This window comes from Centrocercus urophasianus, unplaced genomic scaffold (genome assembly GCF_019232065.1).
Source record: "Centrocercus urophasianus isolate 14NV4802_14NV808 unplaced genomic scaffold, USGS_Curo_1.0 seq_10, whole genome shotgun sequence".
Classification (NCBI taxonomy): Eukaryota; Metazoa; Chordata; class Aves; order Galliformes; family Phasianidae; genus Centrocercus; species Centrocercus urophasianus.
In genome coordinates, this window is record NW_024884142.1 from 95,644,166 (window position 1) to 95,671,571 (window position 27,406).

Sequence of the window (27,406 nt, forward strand, 5' to 3'; positions counted from 1 at the left end):
GCGGGGGCTGACGGGAGGAGCGGGGCCAAGTGGGCGGTGGCGGCGGGGCGGGAGGCGGTGGCCGCCGGGAGGGGGCCGGGCCGCCGCGACGCGGTTCCTGTCGCCGTGACATGGGTTCCCCCTCGATGGCGGCTGCCGCGGGAGGCCTCAGGTAACCGGCCGCGTCCCCGCGCCTCTTCCCCGCCGCCGCCATGCCCGCCGGGGCCCCGCCGCCCGTCGCGCAGCCCTCAGGTAGGACGCGAGGCTACCGCCGGGTTCTGCGGGTCGCCGCGCCGGAGCGGCTCGCCGCCTGCGGGCCTGGCCGGGAAGGTACCCCGTGCCTCGCGGAAGCGGACGGGGCTTTTTCTGGAGCCTGGCCCCGTGAGGGCATCGCCTCTTCGTCCTTCTTTCCCGCGCCGGGGAGGAGGACGAGGAGAAAATCTCCACGGTGCTGCCCCGTCCTTCGCCCCCCTCGGAGGACGGGATCGCCTCGGAGCAGGCGGCCGCCTCGGTGCTTTGCCCTTCGCCGAGCCCCGCGGGTGCGGAGCCGCCGGGCCGGGCCCGTCGTGAGGCGGCTCCCGGCCGTGTAGGGTGTGTAGCTGGGTGCGGGGGACCTGCCTTCAGCCACTAAGGTCACTTTTTTGGAGTGTCAGTCGCTGAAGAGGATGTGCTGGAGGGAAGTTATCTCTTAAGATTTTTATTTTTATTGTAGTGCTGTTCTAAAATGGGGCAAAATTGGTGAAGCTCCAGTGCTGATGCTTCGGTTTGCTGCTGTAAGTGGCTCCCTAGCAGACCGCGGTGTTCTCAGAGGGGACGATTCCTTAAAACAAGGATTACGCCTTCAGGCGTTCCTTCAGGGTGTCACCGAGGTGGCAGCCCTCCATCCAGCTTCAGCACTGTGTAGAAACTGAAACTTTAGCGAGTTTAATGCTCCTTGTGAAGTGAACCTCAGCTCATTAGGTAGTAGGAGACACTTCATCAACAAGAGCTGTGCTGTGATGGTCGTGTAAGTTCTGATTTTGTGCGTGGCTTACAGCATGCTGTGCCTCATCACAGCAGATTTCTTCAGCTGTGAAGTTTGTGGCAAAGTGAGTGTGATGGATGTTGCTTTTTTAACTGGGCTCGTCCTCAGAGGTTGAGCATAATTAGAAGTACCTCCATCTTGGTTTGTTCTCTGGATGCATCAGCCAGACTTGGAAAACCAATTAGCCTGTTTTAAGCCTAAAATCATTTTGTTGGTGGTGCACCCAGAAGTCTGGATGCACACTCCTATGCCTAACACTGTTGGGGGCATATGTGGAGGAATGTAATGCTAGCTGGGAGAGCTGGGCGAAGAAATGAAGTACCTATGACAGCTGAGGGGGTTGGTGTGCTTTGTTTTTGTTTTTCTTTTTTTTTTTTTTTTTTTAAGAAAGCATCCCTTTCACGTAAGTGAAAACAACTAGCACAAATTTGAGGGTAGGAGGACTTAAATATAAATTTACTGTATTAAAAATAGTCTTCAGAAAAAGTAACGTGCTACGTTGGCTCCACTTCACATGATATTTTTATAAAGTATGTACTACGTGACCTTCTAAGGTCATGTGAAAGTATGACCTCTTCTCTTGACTTCCTTATTTTATTAGTAAGCAGCTAAAGGATCTCAGCCTGAACGTAAATGCTGTCTAATTCTTTTATTTTGATTTTATTGTTGCTGTGATCATGGTTTCGCTTAGCAAAAGATTTCATGAATCTATATGACTTAAAATAATTCACAGTGAATTGCTATTTGTGATATGTATTTCTGTTGATTAAGGCAGGACATGATTTTATATTTGTAAGTAGGAGTCAAACTAGTGAAGCAATTTTTAAGTTAATGACAGCATTTTAACGCCTTAGTTACATCAAAATAACTCGTTCTGAAGCTCTCAAGTACTTTCAAAAGACTTGTCTTTCAGAGCAGAAATAATAAACCAGCTTAGACAGACTTCAGTCAACTCTTTGCCCTTTCCTTCTGAAATATTCATAGAGCTGTCCTTGCAGAAAGGTAGCAGTATCCGTTGGAAAACCTGTGGTAAAGAAACTGATGCTAGATCTGGTTTTCACTATACTCTGCAGCATAATCATCTTTCAGATACTTATTATCTTTTCCTACAAAATGTTCATTTCTTTCTGTGCCATTGTATTATCTGACAACTTAAACTATGTCTTTGTGAATGTTTCGCTGTGATGGCATGCTAACCTTTTCACAGGGATTCAAAACACTCATTTATGACTTTTCTGGATAGTCCTCTTCAGAGAATTGCCTTTCTCAGATCCCACTTAGCATCAAGTTTCTTGCTATTTTGTCTGTTAATTTTATTTTTCTTTTTTATAGAAAACACAATGCAAGCAGCTCCTTATGCACAAAAAAAAAAAAAAAAAAAAAAAGCCAACCAAAAAAACCTTGAAATGTGCCTTGTTTGAAAATTGACAGTCTTGTTTGCAGTAGACTTTTTCCAGTAGACTCTTCTATGCTTATGTCTTCATCAGTTAAAGCTTTAAATTCACATGCAAACGTCTCTAGTGGGACTGGTTGCAAAATGACTTAACGAGTCTGCTTCTGTACAGCAAATAATTTTGGGTTTTCTAAGTCCAAGAGTCCTGTTGTGGAAGAGCCACAAGGAAGGCAAATCCTCTTTTCTCTTTGCTATGTTACAAAGTTATGAGGAAAGGAAATGTGAAACCTTAAGTTCATTTATCTGTTGAAACATGATGGAAAATAGATCTTATTCTTTTGGAGTATTAGATGCCTTTCTTGTATTGTATTCTTAATATACCATAATATCAGTGGGTTGGATAAATGGCCGATAATGTCAGCTCTTCATAAGTGTACTTAACTTTTTTGCCCGTTTTTCTTGCTACTTATGCTATTTGTGTTGAAGAAAACAAGCAGAAGTTAATAGTAGTGGAGGGGAGAACAGTGGTTGATCTGCTTGTGCTGGTGTGTTCCCTCTGCTGAGCTTTGTGAGACCCTTTTCTGTAAGAGTACACCTCTGGGCTGTAGTAATCTGCTCTTTATTGTAGTATCGATGAAGTGTGAAGGTTTTAGATGTAATGGAGAACGTATTGCTCTGTAAATAAACCTCTAGGAAGAGTTGAGCTTAGGTAATTTACTTTTAATACTTCTTAATCCAGTGTCTTTTGATCTTGATTTGGAACAGGTTCCCAAAGAACATATTACAGGGTAACATCCAGAAACACATTTTCTCACAGAGTTGAACGCTGTTAAACGAATTTGAGAAATGATAAGAATGAAAACATCCCAGTTATGTGTGACTTAGGCAATCTGTCTCACTTTACACATTCTATGCATGTGTACAGTACATTGTGCACAAATGCAGTGTTCCCACAGCACCAGATTTTAAATTTGATTGACTTTCCCAGCCAGGCATGTTTGCTTACATGAGTTGAAAGCATGCCTGTTCTTAGAACATCTTCCCCAATGCATGTTTGCAGATTTAGATTCAGACAGTGTCTTTATCTGCAGCTGTTGAAGCAAAATCAGTTGATTTTGAGTGGAAACATTACATGGTTTTCTTGTGTATTGTAATTTATAAATGATAACCTGGTCTTTTTGTTTTGGGGAAGCGATGCTGTTCTTGGTTAAGAGGAATGTCATGAATGAACTCAATGTCCACATTCATATTTTTCAAATGTTTCTTGGATTCCATAGTTAAGTCTAGATGGAATAAGGAGAAGTGAAACAGCACAGCTAGCGAAAGCTGTTTTTTAATCATTTCTTAATAAGTCTGCAGCATCTGCCTTATTTACATTTCATATCTGTATCACCTTCCCTGTTCTTATCATCTGTGACGAGGAGCAGTGGCCAAGAGGTTTGATTCTGATACAGGCTGAACTGTCTGAGGATGCCTTGTTTTCACTGCCTGCTCGGGGAAGGCAAAAGGTCAGGAAGATTGAGATGAGTGCCTGAATCCTGATGGAAGCCTCCTGAGTTTTGCTACTTCAATGCTGTTCTTACGTACAGTGCTTTCTAATAGAAGGTGTCTGGCACATTCAGTGTTTGTTGAAACTGCAGTAATGCATAGCAGTATTGATTAATTCCAAATGTTGGGTGATGAGAAATAAGGCTTATATTTAGATATCCAGGATGTTTTGGAGGTGGAGAACGTTGTTTTCTCAACTTATATATGTCCAAGCAAAAACAGAGTCCCGAAACTCTTGTGCTGGATAATGGACCTTTTGGCTGTAACAACATCGGATTCAAAATCGAAAGCATTGATTTCTGGAGGCTTTATGAAGTAAACATTTTCTTTCTGTACGTTATTTGCTGGTAAGTTATTCCAAAAAGAAATGTAAACTTAATAAACCAATTTAGGAACATATTGACCGCAGCTTGGAAAATGACTCTAGATTGGATTCTGTTTGTAGGAATGCTACTTTAACAGATTTCCCTCATTTACAGCTGCCCTTCTAGAAATGAGTTCTCAGGTGCATTACAGAAAGACCGGAAATCCATTTTCCATTGTTAACAAGGCAGTGAAAAGGCAAAGTTATAAAAGAAGACAGCTTTTCCTACTGCAAGGCAACATCTTGCAAAGTCTAAATCTAGTCTTTACCAAGATAGTTTTGATATTTGTTTGAGGAATTCCCTTGCAGAAAGGAGCTGAATGTTCTTGGAAAGAACAGATTCTAACAGCTGATGACTTGAACCCACCTCCTTGGCATTGCAAGCTTTTTACTGCCAGGCATTTCAAGTGATGTTGTTTCTGTCATGAGGATCTTGCTCACGCCATCTCTTGTTATTTTATGTTTCTTTATGGGTTTTGATGGGTTGCTTAACTCAGCTTTGCTTTCAGCACAAACCACAATTGAGTGGTTATTCATTGTGTTGCTAATGTACCCCTTAAGTTCAAGGAAACATTCTAATCTATGATGACCTTATTTAAATTTTACAAATCTCAGTTATTTCTTTACTTAGCAATATTCTTTGTGGTCTCCCTTTTTTTTTTTTTTTTTTTTTTTTTTTTTTGTTCTATAAAAGAACCAAACACGCTATTTCAAATTTTGCCTTAGAAAGTACACAGACAATGAGCTATTTAAACCTGCTTTGGTGTAGTGTAATTACGTTGTGCTTTTTGCTGCTGTTTCTTTGTTAGACTCTCTATTAATCTACAGAAAGGTAATGAACAGTGATGTGGCTCAGTGTGAGGGAAGCAGATATTGTTCCCTATTTCCTACAAGAAAATAATGGGATACCCTGGTTTGACAGCATTTTGAAAACCGAATTAATGACTTGAGGTAAAAGCAGCGTGTGAATTTTCTTCTTATAAATCCAAGCACTATCAAAGCTTAGATCAACTACTACTGTAATCTTTTTCAGCTTTACAGAGTTCTCTTTTCTCCCTTCTATTGCATTGTTTTAAAGTAAATCAAATTACATGCTGAAATGCGTATGTCCTCGGTTTTAAACCAAGAGCTGCTGTAACAGAAATTATCTGACCAAATTGATTAGTGTTGTCTTTTCTTTAAAATAAAATATTGATATGCCATTATAAGTATATTGATAAATTACATTGACAGCATGACTCTAACAGTGAAATGCTAAAACTTGTGAAATTGCTTCATAATGAGTTCTCAAAATATGAAGAAACACGTGAAATTAAGAAGTAGTGTTTCCAAGCAGGTGGGTGTTTTTTTTTTTGTTTCTTGATACTAAGTAAAAGATAACAAAATGGAGAAGACAATTCTTTATGGTGTTGGGCAAAGTATGGCATGAGAAATTCATGGCAATCCATTATCACTCTAAGAATGTAAGCTGTGTGATTCAGAGAAACTTGCTGACACTTGTCAACACTGACCGGGAGTAAATGAATCCCATCTAAACAGGAACAGCTGGATGTGTTCTGATTCTTTGCTTCTATCTGTGGGGTCTGCTGGCTAAAGTCTGGATTGTTGCATGTTACAAACAGGAGAAATATAGCTGCTCTCTTATGTGCAGATAAAAGCTGTTCCAATTTCCCTCAAAGGATAATCCTTACTATGTCGCATGTTGGAAAAGTTGATGTATCCATCCAGGTAAATACTGAAGTGCACATTAACTACTTAGCTGACTTTTAGATCTGGGAGCCAATTCCCTCAGAAATATGGAGAAAATAATGTGTCACAGTCGTTGGGATTGTTGTCATTGTTTCAAATTCTGCTTCTTGAGTAAAACACCTTTGCAAATGAACAGGTTGATCACTTGAAATACTGGTTTTACAAAATGCTACAGCCTAACAGCACCACTGATAGAGTGTCTGAGTTGGGTGCAAAGTTCTGCACTACAAAAGATGAAGCCACAGTTCCAGCTTTTAGCCCTCAGTTGAGATGCCAGACAAAGCAGGGATTAACACAGGGAATTAAGGAACAAAGTCGTTGTTCTATGAGACCTATGGTTTATCACCAAGTTAATGTTTTGGTGAATGGTGATGAATTGGATTCATCAGTCTGTGGTTGGTGGGTGGAACACTTTAGAAAGTCAAGAAAGGGGATCATAATTAAATCCTTTCTGAAGGAAACTACATGAAGGCTAAGAATTCCTGTGCTGTTTTTTTTTTATGTTGTGTGGAGAATTGGGAGTATACTCCCATATAAAAAATTCATCAGTAATTAGTCAGCCCGAGGGCGGGGGATGACTGGTCTGACTCTTCTTCCTTCTGATAAGCATGTAGTTTGATAGTTGTTCAGGTGCAGTAAACATCAATTGTATCAACATAACCTTATGCTCGTGCATAATACAGATTCATACAGACTCTTGAACATGAACTTTTAGAATGCATCTGTAGCATCATGGCAAGTAATGGCTTTCAAAAAGAATTTGATAAGCAAGGCCATGCAAGTGGTTGGTCATTTGGTTCATAGGGGTTAAACTGATTGAACTAACAGAAGATGTGGATTTGAAAATCTCAGAGCTTTGATGGTTTAACATTAACATTAACACTCCTTGCAGATCCTGTTTTGGCAACTGCTTCTCAAATGTGTGGAGCAGAGTGCTGTGCAGTGAGACTGCTGTTGTGTAAATGATGCCCGTGATGTTTTCAAAGTGCTTTGAAATGAAAAATTGAAGGAATCGTCTTCTATGTGGCAGAAGGTGCAGAAGAGAAAATGTTTGGGTGATCGGAAGTCTTCCTGCAAGTTTAATTGGGCTCTGGCAGTCTGCTTCAGCCCCAGGTCACCTCAGCTGTGCTTTCCCCTGGTATTGCTCTTCTTTTCCTACTTCTTTTTTTGTCATTTAACTTCTTAACTTTCTATGTCTTGTAGGTAAATTCCTGTCAGTGATGGTGCTTGTTGCCCCCATGTTACTCATTTTGTTTCCTGAATGTTGACATGTTTGGTTTTTTTTTTTTTCTTAAAGTTTATCCTCTTCCTTAAGAATTTTCTGAACTCTTTTATGATTTATGTCTAGGTGAGGTGAACAGAGTAATAAAGTAAACCATCATCAAAAGAACATGGGTAGAGTTGTTACAACAGATAATGCATGGAATTAGTTCCAGTACAGGCATGAGAACTTGTGATGTCAGATGGTGGAGCAGTAACTAACACAGAATTGACCGTGATATTTCAAATAACACAAGTGACAAGCAACTTGTATATGCCTATAAATATAAAAAGGCTTTAAAAGAAAAGAAAAAAAAAAAAAAGCAAACTCACGTTGATACAAATTGTGATACCTTCTCTTTTTAATGGGTAAACTCCAAAGTAGTTTTTCAAGGTCTCTGACTCACTGTGTTATGATACGACTTTAAGCCTCAGTTGTCCAGGCTTCATCCTGTACATCCTTTAGCCTTGGGTTATGATTGGTGCTATTTAAATGGGAGGGAAGGGGGGAAGATATGGGCCAGCCTTTTTATGCATAATTTAGGAGGTTTCTCAGCATCTTGCCCATCTAATTCCTATACATCAAGCTACAGTAATCTGGGTTGACCGCTGAGCTACTGACATCTCTCATCTAAGCAGATGAACTGCAGCTGAACCAGGTCTCTTCGGAGATTTCTGAGATCTTTAAGCCATGACAATACAATGTGCATTTGTTTTATTACTGAACCAACAAAACTGTATGTTGGCATCACTGTCTATGAGCTCTAAATGCGTGTGTTTGGTAGCTGGAAGCAAATTCCTATTTGTATGGTGTACTTTCTCCTGCCCTACATATGACTTCTCATCAGTAAAAGTAAGAGCTCTGGGACTGGGAAAGCTGGCCTGCCTGGATTTATGTCCTTTTTACTTAGATGTAACTGCTCGTGTGATTTGGTTATTCTAAAGCTACTTCAAATGAAGGAAAGTCTGGGATTGTATCCATTTGGAGTTCTTTAATGTGTATGATAGTTCGTCTTTATTGCTCCTGCCACACTGAAAACTTCAACATTGGGTCTTGCAGACTTCAGGAATCTGGTTTCTAAATCAAGTGAGTTGTCTTTCTAACTTCAGCTTGTGTTAACACAAGCATCTGACCTTTTAAAACACGTTATCTTTTATAGACTAGCTGTTTGAGAGTAATTGAAACATCTAGAGATTTTGTTTGGGTTTCTGCTTAAATTCCTGTGGATTTAGTTGCACACATAAATCTTTATTTCCAGTATAAATCAGTGTCTGTAGAACACTCATCTTCCGTTTTAAAATCTGTTCTATCTTAACAAAAAGCTTTAGAGATGTCTTTTGCAGGGCTTGTGAATCTGCCTAATAAAAAATAAGACACATGACGATGTGATAAAATTTAGTGGTGAGGCTGCATTAGCTTTAGTGACACTAATTGGTCTTGGACATGGAGCTCAGAAGCAGATTTCTTTTTTTTGTTCTTTTTCTTTTTTTTCTTCTCTCTGTTTGACAGAACTGTTATTTTCACCTTCCTTTATTTCAACCATTTCATGGCTTCTCTGCTTCTCTTCCAGCTCCTCTTTCTGTTGGTTTATATCTCATCAGCACCATTCCCCAAATTGAATAACATTGAGGATTTTTTCATTTCAATAAGTGTTTTCCTGCTTTTGTAGTGTCTTCAGCTTTGTGTAGAATAATAAATGCTATGTCAGCTGAGTTTTCCAAATAACTGTAAATACTCTTGTTAAATTCCAGGAGGTTTGATAATGAATTTCTACTGAGATTAAGCTGGACACTTGTTAGCTGAGAGTTATGAAAGATGATTTCACATATTCCTATACACCTGTGTGTGTATATAACCAAATCAATCTACTTTTTTTAGTTTAAAAAAAACCAAACCCTCCTTTTTCCAGGACCAGTGGCAGGAATTGGGATGAGGGAATTCCATTGCAGATGGATGCCGTTTTCTGTCCCTTCCTGTTATTATCACTGTGTTACTGAAGAGCTACTGATTTGTGACCCCAGGAGTTGCAAGCTCCCGATGCAGTGCTGGTGCACTGTGTCCCCTGCAGCACTGAAGGGCATTTACCCCAAAATCTGGTGCCTTGAGATGAGCACAGCTGGTAACCCCCACATCTTTTGCCTACAAAAGAACAGTCAGCACTTCCACTGCCCAGGACATTTCTTTGTGTGTAACTGACAGCTCTTCCTCTGCAGTAAAATATTCAGGATACAGTCATAGTCTGGGTGCACTGGGTGTTTAATCTTGGGGCTAATGATTGACTGCACTGAGTTTTGGAAATGTGGAAGTAAAGAGGGAAAGACTGCTTGGATAGTTGCAAAGAATAAATGCTGTTATGGTATTTAGTGGATGGAAAACCCAGAAGTTTTAGAAGCAGGTTGGAGCAATCTCAATGTGAACTCAAACTCATGTTCCACAGGCATCTTGGAATGGATCTTTATGTTCACGTGTGACACTGAACAGCAATTGCTAAAGCTTGATGTAAAACACAGTGCTTTTGGCTGCTGGAGCCTCTGAGATGTGAGAGTGAAGCTCCTCACAAATACCTTGTTGAGCAGCTGGTGCTGAGTAAGCCTATGTGGGAGCTTGTTGACAACTTAAGCTTTATTCCAAACAACACTTCTCTGCAGTCTTCAGTTTCCATGTTATGTTACAAATTACTTCTTGGTTTCGTTTTGATAAGCAGGGTGTTTTATAACTTAAGGGAAGAAAAAAAAAAAAAGGAAGACAAAACACAAAGATAGGATAGGTAACCTTAAAGTTATCGGGCCTCCTTGACAAATGCACAGAATTGTTGGGCTGAAGTGCTGTGGCTTGTTGTACTTGAAAAGAACTGCAGAGCTTCATTTGTTGTTATGCCCTTGGCTTGCTGTTGTTTAGGTTCTGTGCTAAGTCCTTGGCCAAATACTTTGGTATTGAGGATTCTTGTTTTATTTTCACTTCAGGAGTGCTGTGAAGTCTGCACTTTAGTAATTAGAAATTCAATTACTTGCTATTTATAACAGTTTCACTTTCTTATTTTTCTATAGGTATTCCTTAGTATGTTGTTGCAATTTATTTATATGGATGCCATTTGGAATGGAAAGAACCCAGTTGCAGATCTCCCTCTATGGGCTCTCTGTTATAAACCACTGAAGTGGTGTGTACAGCTGTAAATATGTAGATGGTGTTACTTAGTCATTAATCATGTGCAATAGTGGAATAAGTTCAGCCTATTTTTTGGAGGTTGGGGGAAAACAGTTCATATCTTGACTGTGCCTGGAGTAGTTTGCAATGTTGAGTCTCCATCTGTCTATCTAGGCCACGGGAATGCTTTCATACTTCCTTTTTCCTTTTGCATTTAAATATTTTATGGGAAATCTTGCTCCATTCTGCTTTTGAGAATAAACTTTGCTGGAGAAGTTAGCTTTGCTCTGGGCTTGGAAGGTGCTTATTGTGGCTTTTTCCAACTGGGGGGTTTGTAGGACAAAAGCAGGCGGGCGGCAGCAGTTGGGGGGCAGCACGCTTTGGCTTGGAGTTATGAAATCCGAAGAACCTGATAGAAATCCATGAACAGGTAGAGACTTAAACAGTCAAAATCACAGCTAGCAATTATAATGGTAGCTTTTCCCAGTGTTCCTACGTTGTTTCATTGCTTGTGGAAATAGCTTTAGGAATCTTTGAAGCTGCTGTCTGAAGGTGTCTTAAGTACATGATTGTTGGCTGTCCATCAGGTAGTTTGATTACTGTCACACAGTCAACTGAGGGCACAACTGTGTGTGGGAGAAAGTGGACCAGGGCAAGTGGCTATTTCATGAATTGCTGCTGACAACAAATTGGCAACTGGTGGATTAAAGCTCAACTTGGTTGCATTATTATACTGCACAACAGTTTAAGATAAATATATTTCATGTTACGGTGTTTCAGTGCTGTCTGCCGAGAAGTGTAGTCATGTAGTTGTTGAGTCTTGAAACATCCTCGGTAGTTTCCTTGTGACTTCTAAAACAGGAAAATTGCTTAAAAATGAGTCTGAGGAATTCTTGGCACCACCTTTATAATGTGCTTTATGTATCCTGTAGAACTGCTGCTGAAAGATAGTTGTGCTAGGCTTGAGCTGAGGCTGACATCCTTTTATTTTTTGCCTGTCTTATGTTGTAAGCCTTGCTTGGCTTCTTTGTAGAGAAGGAAAACAGTATCTTCAAATATTGCAAGTTATGCATAAACATTCTGCAGATATTTTACATAGTGGTATCTTATCTTCCTTTCTTGTCAAATATGAATGACATTTACCTACACATGAACTTCTAAAATGTGAAACGTTTAACAAAAAAAAAAAAAACAAAAAACATAATCAGAATTCCAACAGTTTTTTTTTTCTTTTACAGAAATATATTAACTTTGGACTGGAACTAAACAATGGAACCAGATATTATTCGAATGTACTCCTCATCCCCTCCACCGCTGGACAACGGAGCTGATGATGATGATGAAGACGAATTTGGAGAATTTGGAGGATTTTCTGGTGTGAGCACTGCTGGTGTAGCTTTTGCTGATTTTGATGCAGCAGACTACAGCCATCCAAAGGAGGAATTTATACCCACAAATCATTTTATACCCCTTCATGATTATTCTGACAATGTAGCTAGCATTGCAACTTTCACATCTGTTAAAAATGTTAAAGACTGCATTGCAGAGCTCCCTACTTCTCCTAAGGAACTTTCTGATGCGTTAGCTACTAGTACCAGCAAAGAAAAATCTAAGTTTAGAACTTCAGGTACTGCTTTTGATGTAAGTTTAGAAGACGTAAACAAGAAAGGGGAACAAAGAGAGAACACTGGGAAGTCAGAGGGGTTTTCTTCTGATGTTAGAACTGATATAACAGTTGAAAGCCAAGATGAGCAAATAGATGCTTGTAATGGTGAAAAACTTCCATGTCTAGAGATTCTAACAAATGGATTTGCAGCATTGGACCCTGTAAATCCTCAGGGAACAGAAGATCTAGACAACATCAGTGATTCAAAGGGACTAAAAACTGTTAGCAGCTATAGTACTGAGCTAAGATTGAACTCAATTCCTAGCTCAGGTGAAGGTTTTGCAGATTTTGCTACATTCTCAAACAGAAAAACAATCAATGTAGGGGGAACAGGGCCTACAATATGCACCGTTCTTAGTGAAAGAGACTCTCTGAACATTCAGGAAAACAACAGAATAAACAGAGCAGTTCATACTGAAGAAGAGACTTGTACTGCAGAAGTTAGCTGTGAACAGGATTCCTCAGCACTGGAAGGTAATCAATTTACTATTTCTAGTACGTTTCAAACAACTGGAAGTTCAATATGCACTACTGAAAATGGAGAAAACAATGGAAGGAGAAAACAACGTGATGAGGAAAATGGCAAAGATTTTTCTCAGCTTGATGGTTTTTCAGGAACAGAGGACGTCAAAATTGGTGAGGTTGAAACCTTAAGCACTGATCTCCAAGGAGAAAATGTGGGCGATTCTGAAGAAGTTAAGAATGGTGGAAGCAGTGCTGAAGTTGTAGCTTGCTGCATCACACATGATGATGACTTTGGTGATTTTGGTTCAGTCAGCAGTGCGTCTTCTGCTTTCATTAATGCTCAAGAATCAACAAATGCTTCAGCTTTAGAGGGAACTTCAGAACAGCCTGCACTTGTTAGCCAACGTAATGATGCATTTGGTGAATTCAGGGACATAAGTACTGTTTCTCAACTGCCAGCAGAATTGGATCAAGCTAACCTAAATCAGACTGCTGACACTTTAGAATGTGATGCTACCAGTAAAACTTCTGGCTTAGACTTCCAGCATACTACTGAGGTAGAAAATGGCGATGATAGTGAATTTGGAGACTTTGATTCCGTGCCAAAATCTCAAGATGAGAGCCTTGCTTTTCAGGACTCTGACGACTTTGCGGACTTCAGTTCAGCAGGTTGTAACCAGGCTACCGACTGGAATGCTTTTGAAGATGAAGAAAAGGACAGCTGTTCTTGGGCTGCCTTTGGAGATGAGCAAGCTGGCGAGTCTCATCACAGAAAAGAGACGAGGCAGTCGCATAGGACAGATACATCTGCAAGGAGTGACGGTCCGGTATTGCACAAGACTGACAGTTTTGCTTCAGTGTCTTTCCAGGGAACTACCAGTAAGCAGTCTCAAGAACCAGCACCTTCAGTTCAGGTAAGGGTGTTTCTGATTTTGCTTGCTCAGAATTGTTCTGCTTTTCTGCATAAAGCTCTTCCTGGTTCCTGCTTCTGCAGAGAACAGATGTTTGGATAGTCCTTATTTGTCTTGTGGGAGAGTTTTAATTTGGTTGGTGAGAAAGGCTGGCATGTAATAGTATGCTGCATTTACTTCTTTTATCTTCTGCACTATTACTTCCTGCAGGAAAAAAGAGCTGGGTCTGTTGAAATTTGTATGCATTTGTTCTGAAAATTATACGCAGTCCTTATATAAACTGATCAAAGTAATAAGCCATCATAAGCATTTCAGAGTCTGCGATAGCTCTTCCTTTGCTTCGTAGTTTATGGCTTTTTTGGGAGTTCTCTGATGTTTCCTTCTCATTAAACAGGCATAAAATAAGCGTCTGAAAGCTGGGGCAGCTAGTTCCCAACTTTTTTTTCAGCACCATTCTGTACTGTGTTTGCAAGTATCTGATTAAAAATGATGATTCAATTTGTTAATAGTTGTGCTTATTTGCTTAGAGAACATGATCAGAAGGCATCTGACTTTGCAGGCCAGCACTGTTGCTATTTGTTTCAAAATAGTCAGTGAGGTGATCATCAAATATGGCCTCCTGTTCTGTCCCTAATAGTCCCACTCCTGGGAGACTCTGTTATGTCAGTTATGGTGAGCTCCACAGCACTGCAAATCGATAACTTCTTGAAGATGCTGCTGTATCCAGGAGTGAAGTAGGATCATTTCTCACCTCCTAGGTTTTCTGCCTTAGCTGCTAAATGTGTATTAATTCCTTCTTAGGTCTTTTCACAAGTCATCTTTGAGATCTGTGCCTGTTCACTGATAGATACATTTTTATAAGGATTTAATACTACCTTATACAAAATTTAAGGCAACTTGGCTTTAAAATTCTGGTTCTTTTTAATCAAGTCATTCCAGGTGAGTAGTTTAGAATATATTCTCTTTCTGAAACATGTAGCAGCATCAGCAGTAAGGGGCTGGTGATAGTAAGTATCTAAGTTTTGAAACTTCTCTGACAACAGGAGAAAATGAGGTAAGTCCCTGTAAGGCTCCTGTAGACTTGATGACAGCCCTCTCTCTTTAGATTTCTTACCAATGACAGACAAAAAGGGGTTTTCAAAGGAAGGCTGTGACAGCCAGAGCTTTGCAAACATAAGCAAGTAAAACAGCTTCTAGGGCTAATCCCTGAGTTCTTGTCACTTTAAAAGATATGAGTCTCGGCTCCTGGCACTTCCTGCTTCCTGTTTTGTTCAGTGACTAAGACTCCAAATTTCAGATTGAGTTTGAGACACTAAAAAAGGGTCTCAAATGAACCTGCAGATGGATTCTTGTGTCTGTGCAAAACCTTCCTCCTTGCAGGGGGCTACCTGGGTGAGGAGGTCCCGTTCTCAAGACAAAAGCACAAACTTATTGTTACCTGCTCTGTTGTTCATTCACCTATGAAATTGTAGAGTGCACGTGTCATTAGTGCACAATTAATCTAACTTGTTCCTGTTTCCACTTGAAATAAGTCGTTCTGAATCTGACAAGGGGTGGGGAGGTTATTCTACTATCATGCTTTCAAGAACTAATCAGAAAGTTTCCAACATTTATTTTTTCTTACAGTTTTCCATACTTCTATGATAGAGTTTCAGTTGAAAACACTTCTGGATGCTGATGCTTATGAAAAAGGAATCTTCAGAGATTCTGTAGTGTTTTTTTCCCTTCCCCACATCTATGTTAGCAACAAACAAGCTCAGCTGCAGTGGGAGCTCTTGGGTGGGCTGTCATGAAGTCATACAGGAATTTGGTTGGACTGTAAACCAACTGAAGATTTTTCTCATTCTTCCTCTGGGCAGCCTGGTCTAGTGGTTGGCAGAACACAGCCCACAGAAGGGGAGTCGAAAGTAGAATAATCTTTGAAGTCTCTTTCAACCCAGACCATTGTATGATTTATACTTTAGTCAGCAGAGACTATTTGGTTATGAAGTGATATTCTGTCTTCCCTGCAACCGAGGCAGTACAACCCAGAGCTTACTGACTTGCTCTAGCAAGCTGCAGAGGAAGTTGAGCTGGATGAGTTTTCAGTGTTGCAACAGTTACCTCAGCCTTGCAACAAATCTTAGTTGCTACATTATTTATCCATTAACTCTTAAAAGCAGCAGTTAAATGTTTTGAAAGCTTATTTTGTGTTCTGCGATCTCTTCAGGTTTTCAAAAGGCCTTTCCGAATCTGCCTATGCTAAATGCTCTGTTTTAATCCAAAGAGCTGCAGTTTGGTACTTTGGAACTAGAAACACTGCCTTGCGTGTTCTGGCTATCGGAATGAATTGAGTCAACATGAGCCAACATGCAGCCCCAGTATTTGGAGTGAGGAATAATAGAAAAGTGATCAAAATCTGAGTTTAATTTTTCTTTCTAATGATTAAAAGATGTCGTTGAGGTCAAACCACAAAATAGAGCCATTCTGAACTGCTTGCAAAGAGAGAGAAATAGTGCATGTGCTGGATACTGGAGATAGATGTGAAAATTGAAACTTTGGCATATGCTGCAGGTGAACTGGGATCATTTACAAGATACTGTATACACTTAATCTGCAATGCTGAGGCTAAAAGGCTCGTTGTGGTGTGGTAGTGTAATAGTGCTAAACAGTGTATAAACAGAATGACAGACCTTTGCAAAAGCAGAAAACTGAAAAGTATGCTTAATCAGCAACATTGCTGTATAAATGTGGAAGTGATGTACACAGCAGTGTTCATCCTTCCAGAGAGCAAATGAAAAGAGTTTACCAGTAGCTGAAGTTTCCTCATCGTTTGTCTCTACTTATTTTCTTTTCTGTTTATGCATGGCTTTTTTGCTGGGTATGAAGGGTAGAGCAGAATGTTGTGTTTTCTGGTAATAAGGTTCATGTTAGTCCAGCTGTTTTAAAAACTGTAGATTTTGAATAATGTTTAATTAATAAAGTAGACTTTGCTTGAATTCAGCTGATTAACCTAGTTTTTCCTCATAAAATATAGAATATGAAAGAAGAAAGTAAGGGAAAAAGGTCACAAGTAACAACCTAATGTAGTAACTTCTAGTGGCAAAGAGGTCATTAGTCTTTTCTCCTTTGCCTTTGGACTTAGAGGCTCTCAGAAACCTCCGTATGATTGGAAATGTGTTGTATGTAGTGTGCTGAGCTGCTCTTTTCCATAGTCTTAGGTAATGGTAGGGTAAGTAATAGTATAGGGTCATAGAATGGCTTGGGTTGGAGTTCCAGACAAGTTCCAGTTCTCCTGCCACAGGCAGGGTTGCTGGCTGCTAGATCAAGTACTAAATTGGTTTGCTCAGCACCCTATCCAACATGGCCTTCAACACTCCAGGGGTGGACATCCACCACCTCTCTGAACAAATGGGGTTATCACATTTAGTTAGAATTACAGAAATATGTAATCCATTAGATTTCAGCTTCTGTGGCTGGAGAACACAGATATTACAGTCTGTTGTTTGAAGCCATCTTAATACTACTGTGTACCTACTCACACAGTGTTTTTCTTCAGCTGAAGATAAACATTAGTATGTTCCAGTATAGCTGCAGGCTTGAGTTTAGTCTAGGCCTGCTATTGAGTTTGTTAAAACTGATTTAGGATGTAGCTGTGGGTGAATTGGTTGATGCTAATGAGTTTTGAGCAAACCTATACTGTACTTTATGCATTAATCTCCTTTATGTGACCACGTAGCATGTGTTTACAAGGAACATAAAGCTCACAGTGCAGCTTCTTGCATGAGACAGTGCTGAGCATTAGTCAGCTGAGGGGGTTATTCTGCAGTACTGTGTTAACGGTATATATAGGATTAAGCAAAGCACAAGAACAGTTTTTACCTACAGTAGTCACGGGGTGGGAGAAACGACTGCACAGCTATGTTCAAGGAGTACAAACATTTCTGGTGGAGGAGGAGATGAGCAATGGTTTCGTTGGAATACTGAAAGTCTTCCACGATTCAGCTGAGAGTTAACAAATCTAGAAGAGAGAGAAAAGGAGAGAAACGGCCCTTAAGTGAGGTTTGAGAGCCTGTGTGCTGGAGCTCTTCCTCTTCAGGTTGATCAGTGTGGGTGATGTACAGTTACTAAGCCACAAATGTACTTCAAGATGAAGCAAACTTTGGATTGCTGTCGTGTTGAGATTACTTTGTGTTGCCCAGTGAGTGGAGGGTCGTCCTCTTGGAGAAAAATAACTTCAGGGCAACTCCAAGCCTGGTTGAAAAATGACGCTGCCACTGGATCAGAATAGCAGGACTGACTGAAATAAGGAGTGAGTTTTATGCAGTCTAGTGAGAGAACCATTAGGCATTTTCTGCATTCATGGAAAATGCAAGGCTTGCTCCATTCCTCAGCTGAGGGAGAGGCCTTTCAGCCAGGGGAAGGAGACAGATTCACATTTCTACACTTAACTTCCCTGTGGTGTATAACTCTTGCATCAAACAGTAAAAGAACTGAGAAGTCTTATTCTTTCCAAGGCCACTTAAATTTTAGATTAGCTTTGTAGCCAGGCGAGGAGCTTTATAGTTACTGATTAAACGTGTTTTTTGGGGAGTTACTTAGAACTGCCACTCTTATAACTCTTATAGTTACAATATAGTTAACAATTTACTCCTTTGTTGGTGAGTTTGTTTGTTTAGCTCTTGTGGCAATATACTTGATTGAATAACTAAGTAGCATTCTCATGCTGACTTGTAAATCTTAGCTTAGGACCTCTATTTCCATTATAAATTATCTAGTAATAAATGAATAATATAAATGAATAGAAATACAAATGAAAATAATTCCCTTTGGTTTTTACCTTTTAAGAAATTTCTGGCATTATCTTAAATGTAAGTGCTTTTCAAGGGGAGGAGAGAGAGAGCAGCCACCTCCTTGGAATCGTGAGAAGTTAAGCTGGTGTTCTCTGTAAGCTCTGCTTCTCGTGGCTCAGGGCTTTTTATGCCTGCAGCTCTTCTCCTGCTGCTCTGTGAAGGTGCTCTATTTGCTAAGCAGATCCTTCACGTTAGAGAAATGAATGTGACACTTCACCTGGAGAAGTATTCAAGTAGTTGTGTGGTGAAAGCTTTGATTCATGTTGACTGTTTATGTAGCATAACCCAAATATATTGTCTTTACAGCAAGCTGTAGCATCTCTTTGCACAGCTGTTATCACTGCTGAGTTCATGTGCAGAGCTGGGGGGGATTTATGTTGCTCTGTGGCCATGTTAGCCTTAGTATGTTAAGGAATGCACTGGTTTCGTAGTCTTGGAGAGGAAAAACAAATTCTGTAAACCGTGTACTTTGGTCTTCCAGCTCAGAGGTCTGGATCTTATTTCTTCTGTTTACACAGCATAGAAGATAAATTCTAACCCTGTGGCTATAGCTTTCACCTGGAAGTTTGTTATGTCTGTGATATTTTGATTGTTTCAGGTGTCGGCTACCAAATAGCTTACGTATTTCTTAAGAACTTTTGTGCAGTCACAGAAACTATGGATTTTTATATTTGTCACTGGAGAATCACAGTTAATTTTTAGAATGGCAGCTCTGGCCTTCATTTACACCTTTAGTAGGAGCCTGTAAGAATTATTCCTGTCAAACTGCAGTGCAGAATTCTCAAGTATCAAATATTTCAGTACCTCAGAAAGTGCAAGAAAGCTTTTTCTTTCAAGACTATGACTATATCAGCCTAGGGAGAGTGCTCTTTCCCCAGTTAAGAAAGCATATCTGGAGAGTTAGTTGGTGATATGGTGTGTGGGTACTGGAAGTTAGAAGTTTCCTCAAAGTACACTGAATTCTTACAAGATTTTTCTTGCTGAAAGTCCCGTTCCTACTGTCCATGACACCAATTACATTTTCTTAGTTTGCTTTACGCAAACAAGAGAATGAGGTTTGTAGAAGAGAAATGTTTAAATTAATTTCAAAATCTTGCCAATGCTGTCTGTAGCTGGGCACTGTCAGCACAGTATTCCCTTAACAATGAAAAGAAAAACTTCCTTGAAGGACACTGCCACTGCTGGAGATACGTGCGTACGTACATCCATCCCTCTGTCTATTTGCACACATAGAAGTAATTATTCTGGTTTGCTATGGAAACAGTTCTTCTCTACTATATATAAGTAAGGGCCAAGTACTTCTGGAGACTTAGAAAAGATGAAGGGAAGTGTAGAGAATGCTATAATTAAACTGCTTGAAGTTTTGGCACAATTTTTGAGCTCAAATTTGAGATTGAGTTCTGAGTTGGTTCATGGAGACTTTCTCTTAGTTGTTTCATTATCTAAGTCTGTTCTTGGTCACTAGTGTGTTCTCAAATGTCTCTCCTTTTCAAGAAACCTGATGCCTTGCTTTTGTCATGATACAGTGCCTTTCTTCTGACTCTTCCCTGTCTCTAGGAATATATGTCTCTGCTGTATTATTAAATGAAAGGAACTTCACCCATTCATGTGCATTAATAGCAACTGACTCATTGCAGGCAGTTATAAAGAATAACTTAAGGAGAGCGTGCTTTTGTATGCTGAAGCATTGAGATAGAATCCAGAATGATGTTTAGTTATACTAAATTACTGTCTTTGTTTTGATCAATAAATGCAAAACAGTCTAAGGGTATTGTAACAGATAATGTGACTTGTACTGTATGGCCAAAGTGGCTGGGCATTAAGGCATGACTACACTTAAAAGGAACGTGCTACGCCGTGGAATGTGACTCACTACAGTCAGAAAATACCAGTGGGATAATGAAGAGGAGGGGAAAAAAATGAGTCAGGAATGCTGTGTAATTCAGATCGTTTGATAATATGTTAATAGTGGCATTTTGGTGTAATGCTTTGCAGATGTCTTATAACTGATCTGCTGGCTGTCCCTGTATGTCAGGCATATGCACATGTATATGATATGAAAACTGATGAGGTGGTAAGCAAGTTAACTGTCCTGCTTTCTGTGGTTAGGAACTGGATAGTGAGAACAGACTTCTGAGACCTCATCTTCCTGCAGCACAAAGAATCACCATGTTCTGATTGTTTAATCTTTGCGTCTGTATTGTTTGCTGCTGTATGTGCTCAGTGGTTTGCTGCATTGAGATGAGATGAGGCAAAAAAACAAAAATTCTGATGGGAAATACTGTAGATGCTCACTGTGAAGCTGATGTTCTGTGTGCCTGAACGTGTGTCCCAGCTGTATTGGTTGGTCTAGTCAAAATACGTAACTTCCTTCTGCAGCCTTCTCATCTCTGAACCTTAAAGAAGTTCAGTTGTTAGAGGAAACCTCACTCTGATGTCTGTGTTAGCGAATGTGGCACTACTGCTGGAATATGCTGTGTGTCCACGGGAGGGCTCTGCAGGCACAGCTCTGCTGGCACGTGCTGAAGGATGGATGCCCGTGGGATTGCTGCCTCCTCTGCTCCTCGTCCACATCCCCAGCAGAGCAGCGGGGCGTTGGAGCTGCTGGGTGCTGCCCCTTATACAGGGCAGCAGATTATCACAGAGTGCCTGTTGAGGAGCTCCAGGTGAGAGTGAACAAGAGAGGGAGATGCCAAGCTTGCATCCTAGCTAGAAGAGCGATTTGTGTTATTCTGTTAAAAGTAAGTACGTTAAACAAGAGGCTTAGGGTTCATTTTAGAAGCATACGTTGCAGTTGTACTTTTTCTTAAATGATGTCTTAAAGACATTACTGGTTACCTGTTTCTAACTTGTAGAACAGGGCTGAAAAAAACATGTGCTGTTTTAGTGCTCCATCTGCCGTCAGTTCACACAGCTGTAATGAAGTTGAAATTCTGAACTTAAAAAGAAAAGCAGATTACTGTGCTTGCCAAAAAAGGAGGGCTTTTAAAAGTGTTTTTTATTGGGAGATTTTTGTAGTGGTGAGAAGTGCAGGAGAGATGCTTCTTGTACTGAGAACAGTTTCTGTCTTGTATCCTGGAGCTCCCTTTCCCCCAAACAGGCACTGAAATGATGGTGATATCAGGACACAGTTACAACTACTTTAACAAGTACATTGTGCAAACCATGTGCTGCTTTCTAGCTGGTTTCTTACTTGGCTGAAATACAACTAAATGGGCTTTTCTGTTGGGGGTGGTTTGTTTTTTGTTTGTTTAAAGTTATTTGTCTGGGACAGAAACATTCCCAAAGTTGGTTTTTAAGCCCTGCAGGATTGCAGCATTCAGCATCGACTGTCTGAATTGTGAACACGAGGAAAGGGAAACTGCTGGGAGAAAAGTGATTCTACATGCAAATGATTGATATTAACACATTTTTAGGAAGCATGCAGTCTTTGCATTATCAATGTTCTTGGTCATTATTTTCAAGCTGCATTTTGTGAGGCTTTCAACTACATACTTCTTACAACAAGTGAAATTGTCTTCTGAATACCCATTACGTATCAAGTTTGGATGGAAAGGCACCGACTTTAAATGAAGTGATCTGTTTTCCAATTTGCATTTCAGGTAACACTGAGTACCAAAAATGTGTTCAGTAAAACTCTTAGAGTGCATAGAAATTGAGACTTTCATGTATTTTAAGTAAATATAGCTTAATACTTTTTGCATCTATATCTTTTGCTAACTTATAACAAAGAGTAACTCTAGCAAGATCTGTTCTGAACTCTTCTGTAAGAGCTCGTCGTAGAGAGGATAAAACCCTTTCTCAGTAGCTAACAGCTTGTATTTAGTGGTAAGAAAGTCCTGTGGTTCACTGGTGTCTATAGCTTGAGGTAAGTGAAGCTTTGCATCAGCTACCAATTGTTTTCTGTTGTAATTTTGTAATTTCAGACTAGCTTTCTTAGTAACAGTTAACAAAAGTCCATGTAAATATCTTTCTCTTTGATATAGACAACGTTGTTATGTCGGCTGGAACGAATATTTGAGGTCTGTTTTCCTTCCATGCCTGTTCTTGAAATTGAAAAAGAAATAACTTCCTTGAATCGTTTGCTGGAAGCAGGTGAAAAGCAGACAGCAACTGAGGAGACCTTAGCAAATACTGGGTAAGAAACTGCTAACACAGCTTATTTGAAGTGAATTAGAAATATGTCTTCTGTGGGAGCTTAAAACATGCAGTAGTAATTCAAAACGAGTGGTTTCCATTGATTATTTTGAAAAAGTATTGAGTAAGATTAGCCATCCAGCAGAATGGTTGTTTGCTGTGATTACACTATAGCAGGGTGTTTTACTTAGTCAGCAGCATCTCTTCTAAGTGATGTCTCTGTTAATTAGAAGATATCTTATTAGTTACACTTGCTGTAAAGTGCTGTATTTATTTGTATGATGGTGAAATCTAAGTAGGCCTTGTTCTGCCAGCTGTGGACATCATTTTCCAATTAGAAGTCTGAAATATAATTGTTACAAGAACTCTGTACAGCTCTGGTTCCCCAGAGTGCCGTGCTTGGGTATAAGTTTAATTGGAATGCACATTAAGATGCTTGTATTAAAAATGAGAATCCAAGCTGAAAGCTGGTAAGGTGCTGTTCCTGTTGGTGACATTTGATTTCTGATGGGTCGTGTAGGGAACTGAGGGATGTGTGGACAGAGCTGCAGGATATCCACGATGCGTATGGACTGCGATACCAGTGGGGCGGCTCCCACAGCAACAAAAAGCTTCTGTGCTCCTTGGGAATCGACACAAGAAATATTGTGAGTCTGTCAATAAGGCTTTTGAAATAACCGGCCTGCTTTGAAGGCAGTGTTAAATTGAAGTGGTTCTGTACGAATACTTGTTTCTTAATTGGATAGCTGCACTAAGCATGGCTTTTCATGGCATACTGTCTTACAACTTAAAGTTCTTATGCTTCCTGTTAATATTAAAAGTTTTATTTGTTTTAACCATTGTGTTTAACAATGTCTGTTCTCTTATACTAGTCTCATGTAAGTTTGAAACAACATTGAAACAATATTAGGATCACTGAAACAGCATGGCAAAACCTCTTAAGAAAATTTTCTTGTTGTTTTCTCAGCTCTTTACAGGCAACAAGAAACAACCTGTCATAGTACCCATGTATGCAGCAGGACTGGTAAGCTTTCTTGATATTATGCTTTTTTTATAATTGCCACAGCACTATATAGTCAAATACATTAAATAGCACTAAGCATAAAGTAATTATGGACGCTGTCTGTAAGTCCAGTTATGGTTTAGGCATCAGTTGAAATTGTACAAAAGAATCATTAAATGCACAATTTTTGTGATACATGTAAGCACGTATTTTAATATTTGAAATGAAAAAATATTGATTTACCTCATAAAGCAAACTATCTAACATGGTAGGCTAGCTAGTCTAAGGGTTTTATGAAAAGAAAAATTGATCAAAGTAGTATACTAATGTGTAAGTGGCAATAAGTTCTTATTTCTTAACTATTGAATACAAAGGGGAGATGTAAAAAATGTCAGTTGAAACTTGATGCAGGAAACTAGAGGGTTAAAGAGTAGCTAGAAATAATGAATGAGCATGACAATAAATCAAGATGTCAATTCAGAGCAGCAGTTGTGGGGAGCCCTGGCACTGAGACCAGATGCTTTAAAGAAAGGTTAAGAATGGGTAGGTAGCTATAGTATTCCATTGCTTGTGTAATGGAGGGAAATGTTCTCAACTCTCTGTAGCATTCCTCTTCATGCAGCTGTTTCTCTGTGAGACTGTTTATTAATTACCTGATTGCATCTTAATGCCCCCCAGTCAAAAGAGAAGCATGGTAATGCTTTACAGTGTTACTGGCGTATTAATAAAGGTCCTACACACATGTTAATAAGGGACCCACATATGGATGTGTATTTAAAAAAAATTCTGCAGGGATGGAGTCTGCAGTTCCTAAGAATTCCAGTTCTTCTAAATTATGTTTTTCTTCTGCTTTTCCTACCTTTTCCACTTCTTCCCTTTTCCCTTCCTGCCCCTAAACTCTGCTCCAAGCCAATAGACTGTTTAGGCAGGAAGACATATTATATGGAAAGTGTTGTTGTATTGCCCCTAGTGTTAAATAAAAATAGCAAGTGTAATTTACATTTGTGTAGACTGAAGGAAAGCCAAGTAACCTGCTGTAGTAGGATCAGCTGTTTGCACTGAAGTTGTTGCTCTGCAGTTCTTGCTTGGCATTTCAGTAACAGCAAAATTATTCAGAAGATTTGCATTTTTTGCTTGTTTGTTTAGTGCTACCTATATATTTTATATATGTATGTTTGTGTAGCTTTTCAGAAAAAAAGAGAGTGTGTGTTCTCTTTAATATGATCTTTCACAAATTGAATATAAAAGGATTAGTTTTCTTTGGCTTAGTATAATTTAATCCATGGGTTAATTTTCTAGAGTGACTTCTGTACTTAATTCCTAGAGCAGTTGTTTTCTGATGTATCAAGGTCACCTCATGCACTTCTTTGGATGTAAGCACGGTATCCTGTTAAACCAGGAGATAACACATCTCTGAGCAACTGCTGTTCTTTTCATGTAACTGCTTGAATGTGACATGCAATTTTTTTTTGCAATGGATTGTTGTTGCTGTTGAATTATCTCCTTTAAAATATGCTAGTAACAAATGCAGTGGTTTTATTTTCTCATACTTCCTTGTTCAGAGGTGCTTTGCCTATCCTGGGGTGGACCTTTGTCCATCTATAGATCTTCTTTGCTTTATTCAATATATCTTCTTTATTCAGGAAGATCAAAGATCAGTCATCTCTTCTTCAGCTTCTGGACAAAAACCTGAAGTTTGAACCACTTAAAGCAAACAAAAGAAGTTGTATTTGTTTATTTTCTTAATGCTTTTTAAGGCATTTTGTCTATGTCAATAATTACAGTTCTTAGGATCATTCTCCAAACTGATAATTTGACTGGTTTCTTCTGAATTACTTAATTGTTGAACCAGAATGAATGCATTCCTTTCCAGTGTCTGCAGTTCCTGGAATCTACATGTGTGTGCGTATTCATGCCTGCAGGCATCTATTTTATTTTATTTTTAGGGTATGCTTGAGCCTACCAAGGAACCTTTGAAACCAATATCTGCAGCAGAAAAGATAGCTTCCATAGGACAGACACCTCCTGTATCACCAGAGATGAACACATGTGCATCTGATCAGTTCCAGGTAAAAACCAGAGGGAGGGAGAGAGAAAAAGAATGAATGAGGGGAATAATGGAATGCCTTGCCTCTTCCTTCATGTTTTAATAAAGTTTTCTAAGGCACCTGTATCAAAGGCAGGTGTTCCTTGCATCAGATTGAAGACATACTGTTGGATCTGCTCCTCATGTGTGACTGGAAGGGACTCCCCATGATAAGACTACAGCATTTGGTGGCCAAAATTTAAGAGTCCTGATGATATCTACTGGTATATAGCAAGTTAGTTTAAAAGTCTTTCCTCTGGCTGATGTTCTGTCTTTCCTTTATCTTAAGCTTATCATAGTTTGGCAGTATTTGCAGGTACACTGTTTACGTGTTTCTTTTTCTGTTCGCTTTCAGAGAGACATAAAAAGCCCAGTTGCCTGGAAAAGGGATTCTGGGTACAATCATTACAAGCACCTTGATTGTACCTTGAGTACCTGATTATATATGTATTTCTCATTCTCCGAGTTCTGTGCCAGATTTTTGTGAACAATTATCCGTTGAACAGCTCAAAGTACTTCTCTTGTTTCTGTTGTCTGAGCCTGATACAGAATGAGTTCAGGGAAGCTTAGGAGTAAGTTTTGAATCCTCTGAATTCAAAATTTTGTGGCTATTTTTTTCGTTGTTGTTGTTTTTCTGGTATTCTAATATTAGAAGACCTTTTCTGTGGTGTGTTGTAGTGTGCCTGGTTGGCAGCGAGCTAGCAAGATGCGCAGAGACATTTGATTTTTTTTTTTCCATGTTGCTACAATCATGCTTGGCATATATTCAGAGAAAGTCAGCTGTGTCTGTCCTTAGCACAGGTTTTGTTTAATCTGCCCACCATTTGGTTACTTGCTGTGCTTGTGACTTCTGATTGAGGGCATTCTAGAACGAGTTATCTACCTAACCTTAATTCTGGGTAGAGTGATTTCCTTTCACTTGCTGCTTTGCTGTAGTGCAGAGCTCTAACTTAGGTGCTTGTAACGGTGGAGAAATCTTTTTCGTTGTGGAATAGCAGTGTGTCAGTGGGCTCAGTACTGAGGTTGTTTATAATCAAGTGCATGTTTGGTGATGCTTCCTATATCTACTGACCCACATGAATTCTGTAATTGAACTGAGCAGCTGAAGTATATATTTAAAAAAGATAAGATGATTGCAACCACTCTGAGCTGAAGGAATCGCGTCTAGCTTCTATATTGGAATGGATTTAGAAAATTTCACTGGCTCTTTACAAAGTTCAAGTTTTTACTGGGAAAAGCATAGATTAAACCCTATAACGTTGAGAGCTGCAAGAGCCTGGTAGATAGCAGTATCTCTGAGGTGTCCCATCTTCATTGCCTGTGCTTAGTGCTGAAAACGTGAACCTCTGCTTATCAAAGTCCGTATTTTCCTTAGTTGTGAGTGTTTTGTGCTTTTGGATACTTCTGTAGCAGATTATCCAGATACTTGTCACGGCTGCTTGATTTTCTTGTCCCTTAGCTTACTGTTCTGACAAGTACATTTCAGTTCAATAGTTGTGACCCATCAATACATATAAAAAGCTTTCATGGCATCTGTCTGCATTGCTGGCCTTAAATTATTTTCCTTCATCAGAGACAAATACTAAAAAAAAGCTTCTGGAAAAGAGAAGATTTAAAGCTCTAACCTTTAAGAACACCAAGAGGCTGCAGTTAAGTGGCATTAAGCTTCTTGCTGTGGACAGTCAGCAGTGATCTCAGACATTGTGATTCTGTCTTGGCATTACATTCTCTTAATTCCTGGTGGTTTTAGCTTGCTTTTGGAAAACTAAGTTTGCTTCACATCATACAGGCTGCTTTTTAGGAATATTCTGCATTTTAATGATATTGAGAAAACGTACCCAAAC

At 39.6% G+C, this 27,406-nt stretch overlaps 1 protein-coding gene across 4 annotated transcripts in view; it reads left to right on the plus strand.

Moving 5' to 3' along the window:
* The first annotated feature begins 74 nt into the window (after positions 1-74).
* Positions 75-27,406, plus strand: part of AFTPH (aftiphilin) — a 43,798-nt gene continuing 16,466 nt past the window's right edge. For 2 of the 4 annotated variants that reach the window (XM_042834115.1, XM_042834337.1), the window contains exons 1-6: positions 184-231; positions 11,701-13,507; positions 22,323-22,474; positions 22,994-23,120; positions 23,441-23,497; positions 25,423-25,545. In XM_042834115.1, the coding sequence (XP_042690049.1) occupies positions 11,732-13,507; positions 22,323-22,474; positions 22,994-23,120; positions 23,441-23,497; positions 25,423-25,545 (2,235 nt within the window). In that variant the 5' untranslated portion in view covers positions 184-231; positions 11,701-11,731. Of the gene's footprint in view, positions 152-183; positions 232-6,975; positions 7,196-11,700; positions 13,508-22,322; positions 22,475-22,993; positions 23,121-23,440; positions 23,498-25,422; positions 25,546-27,406 lie in introns of those variants that run through there. The other 2 variants (XM_042834194.1, XM_042834270.1) reach the window with 2 other exon arrangements.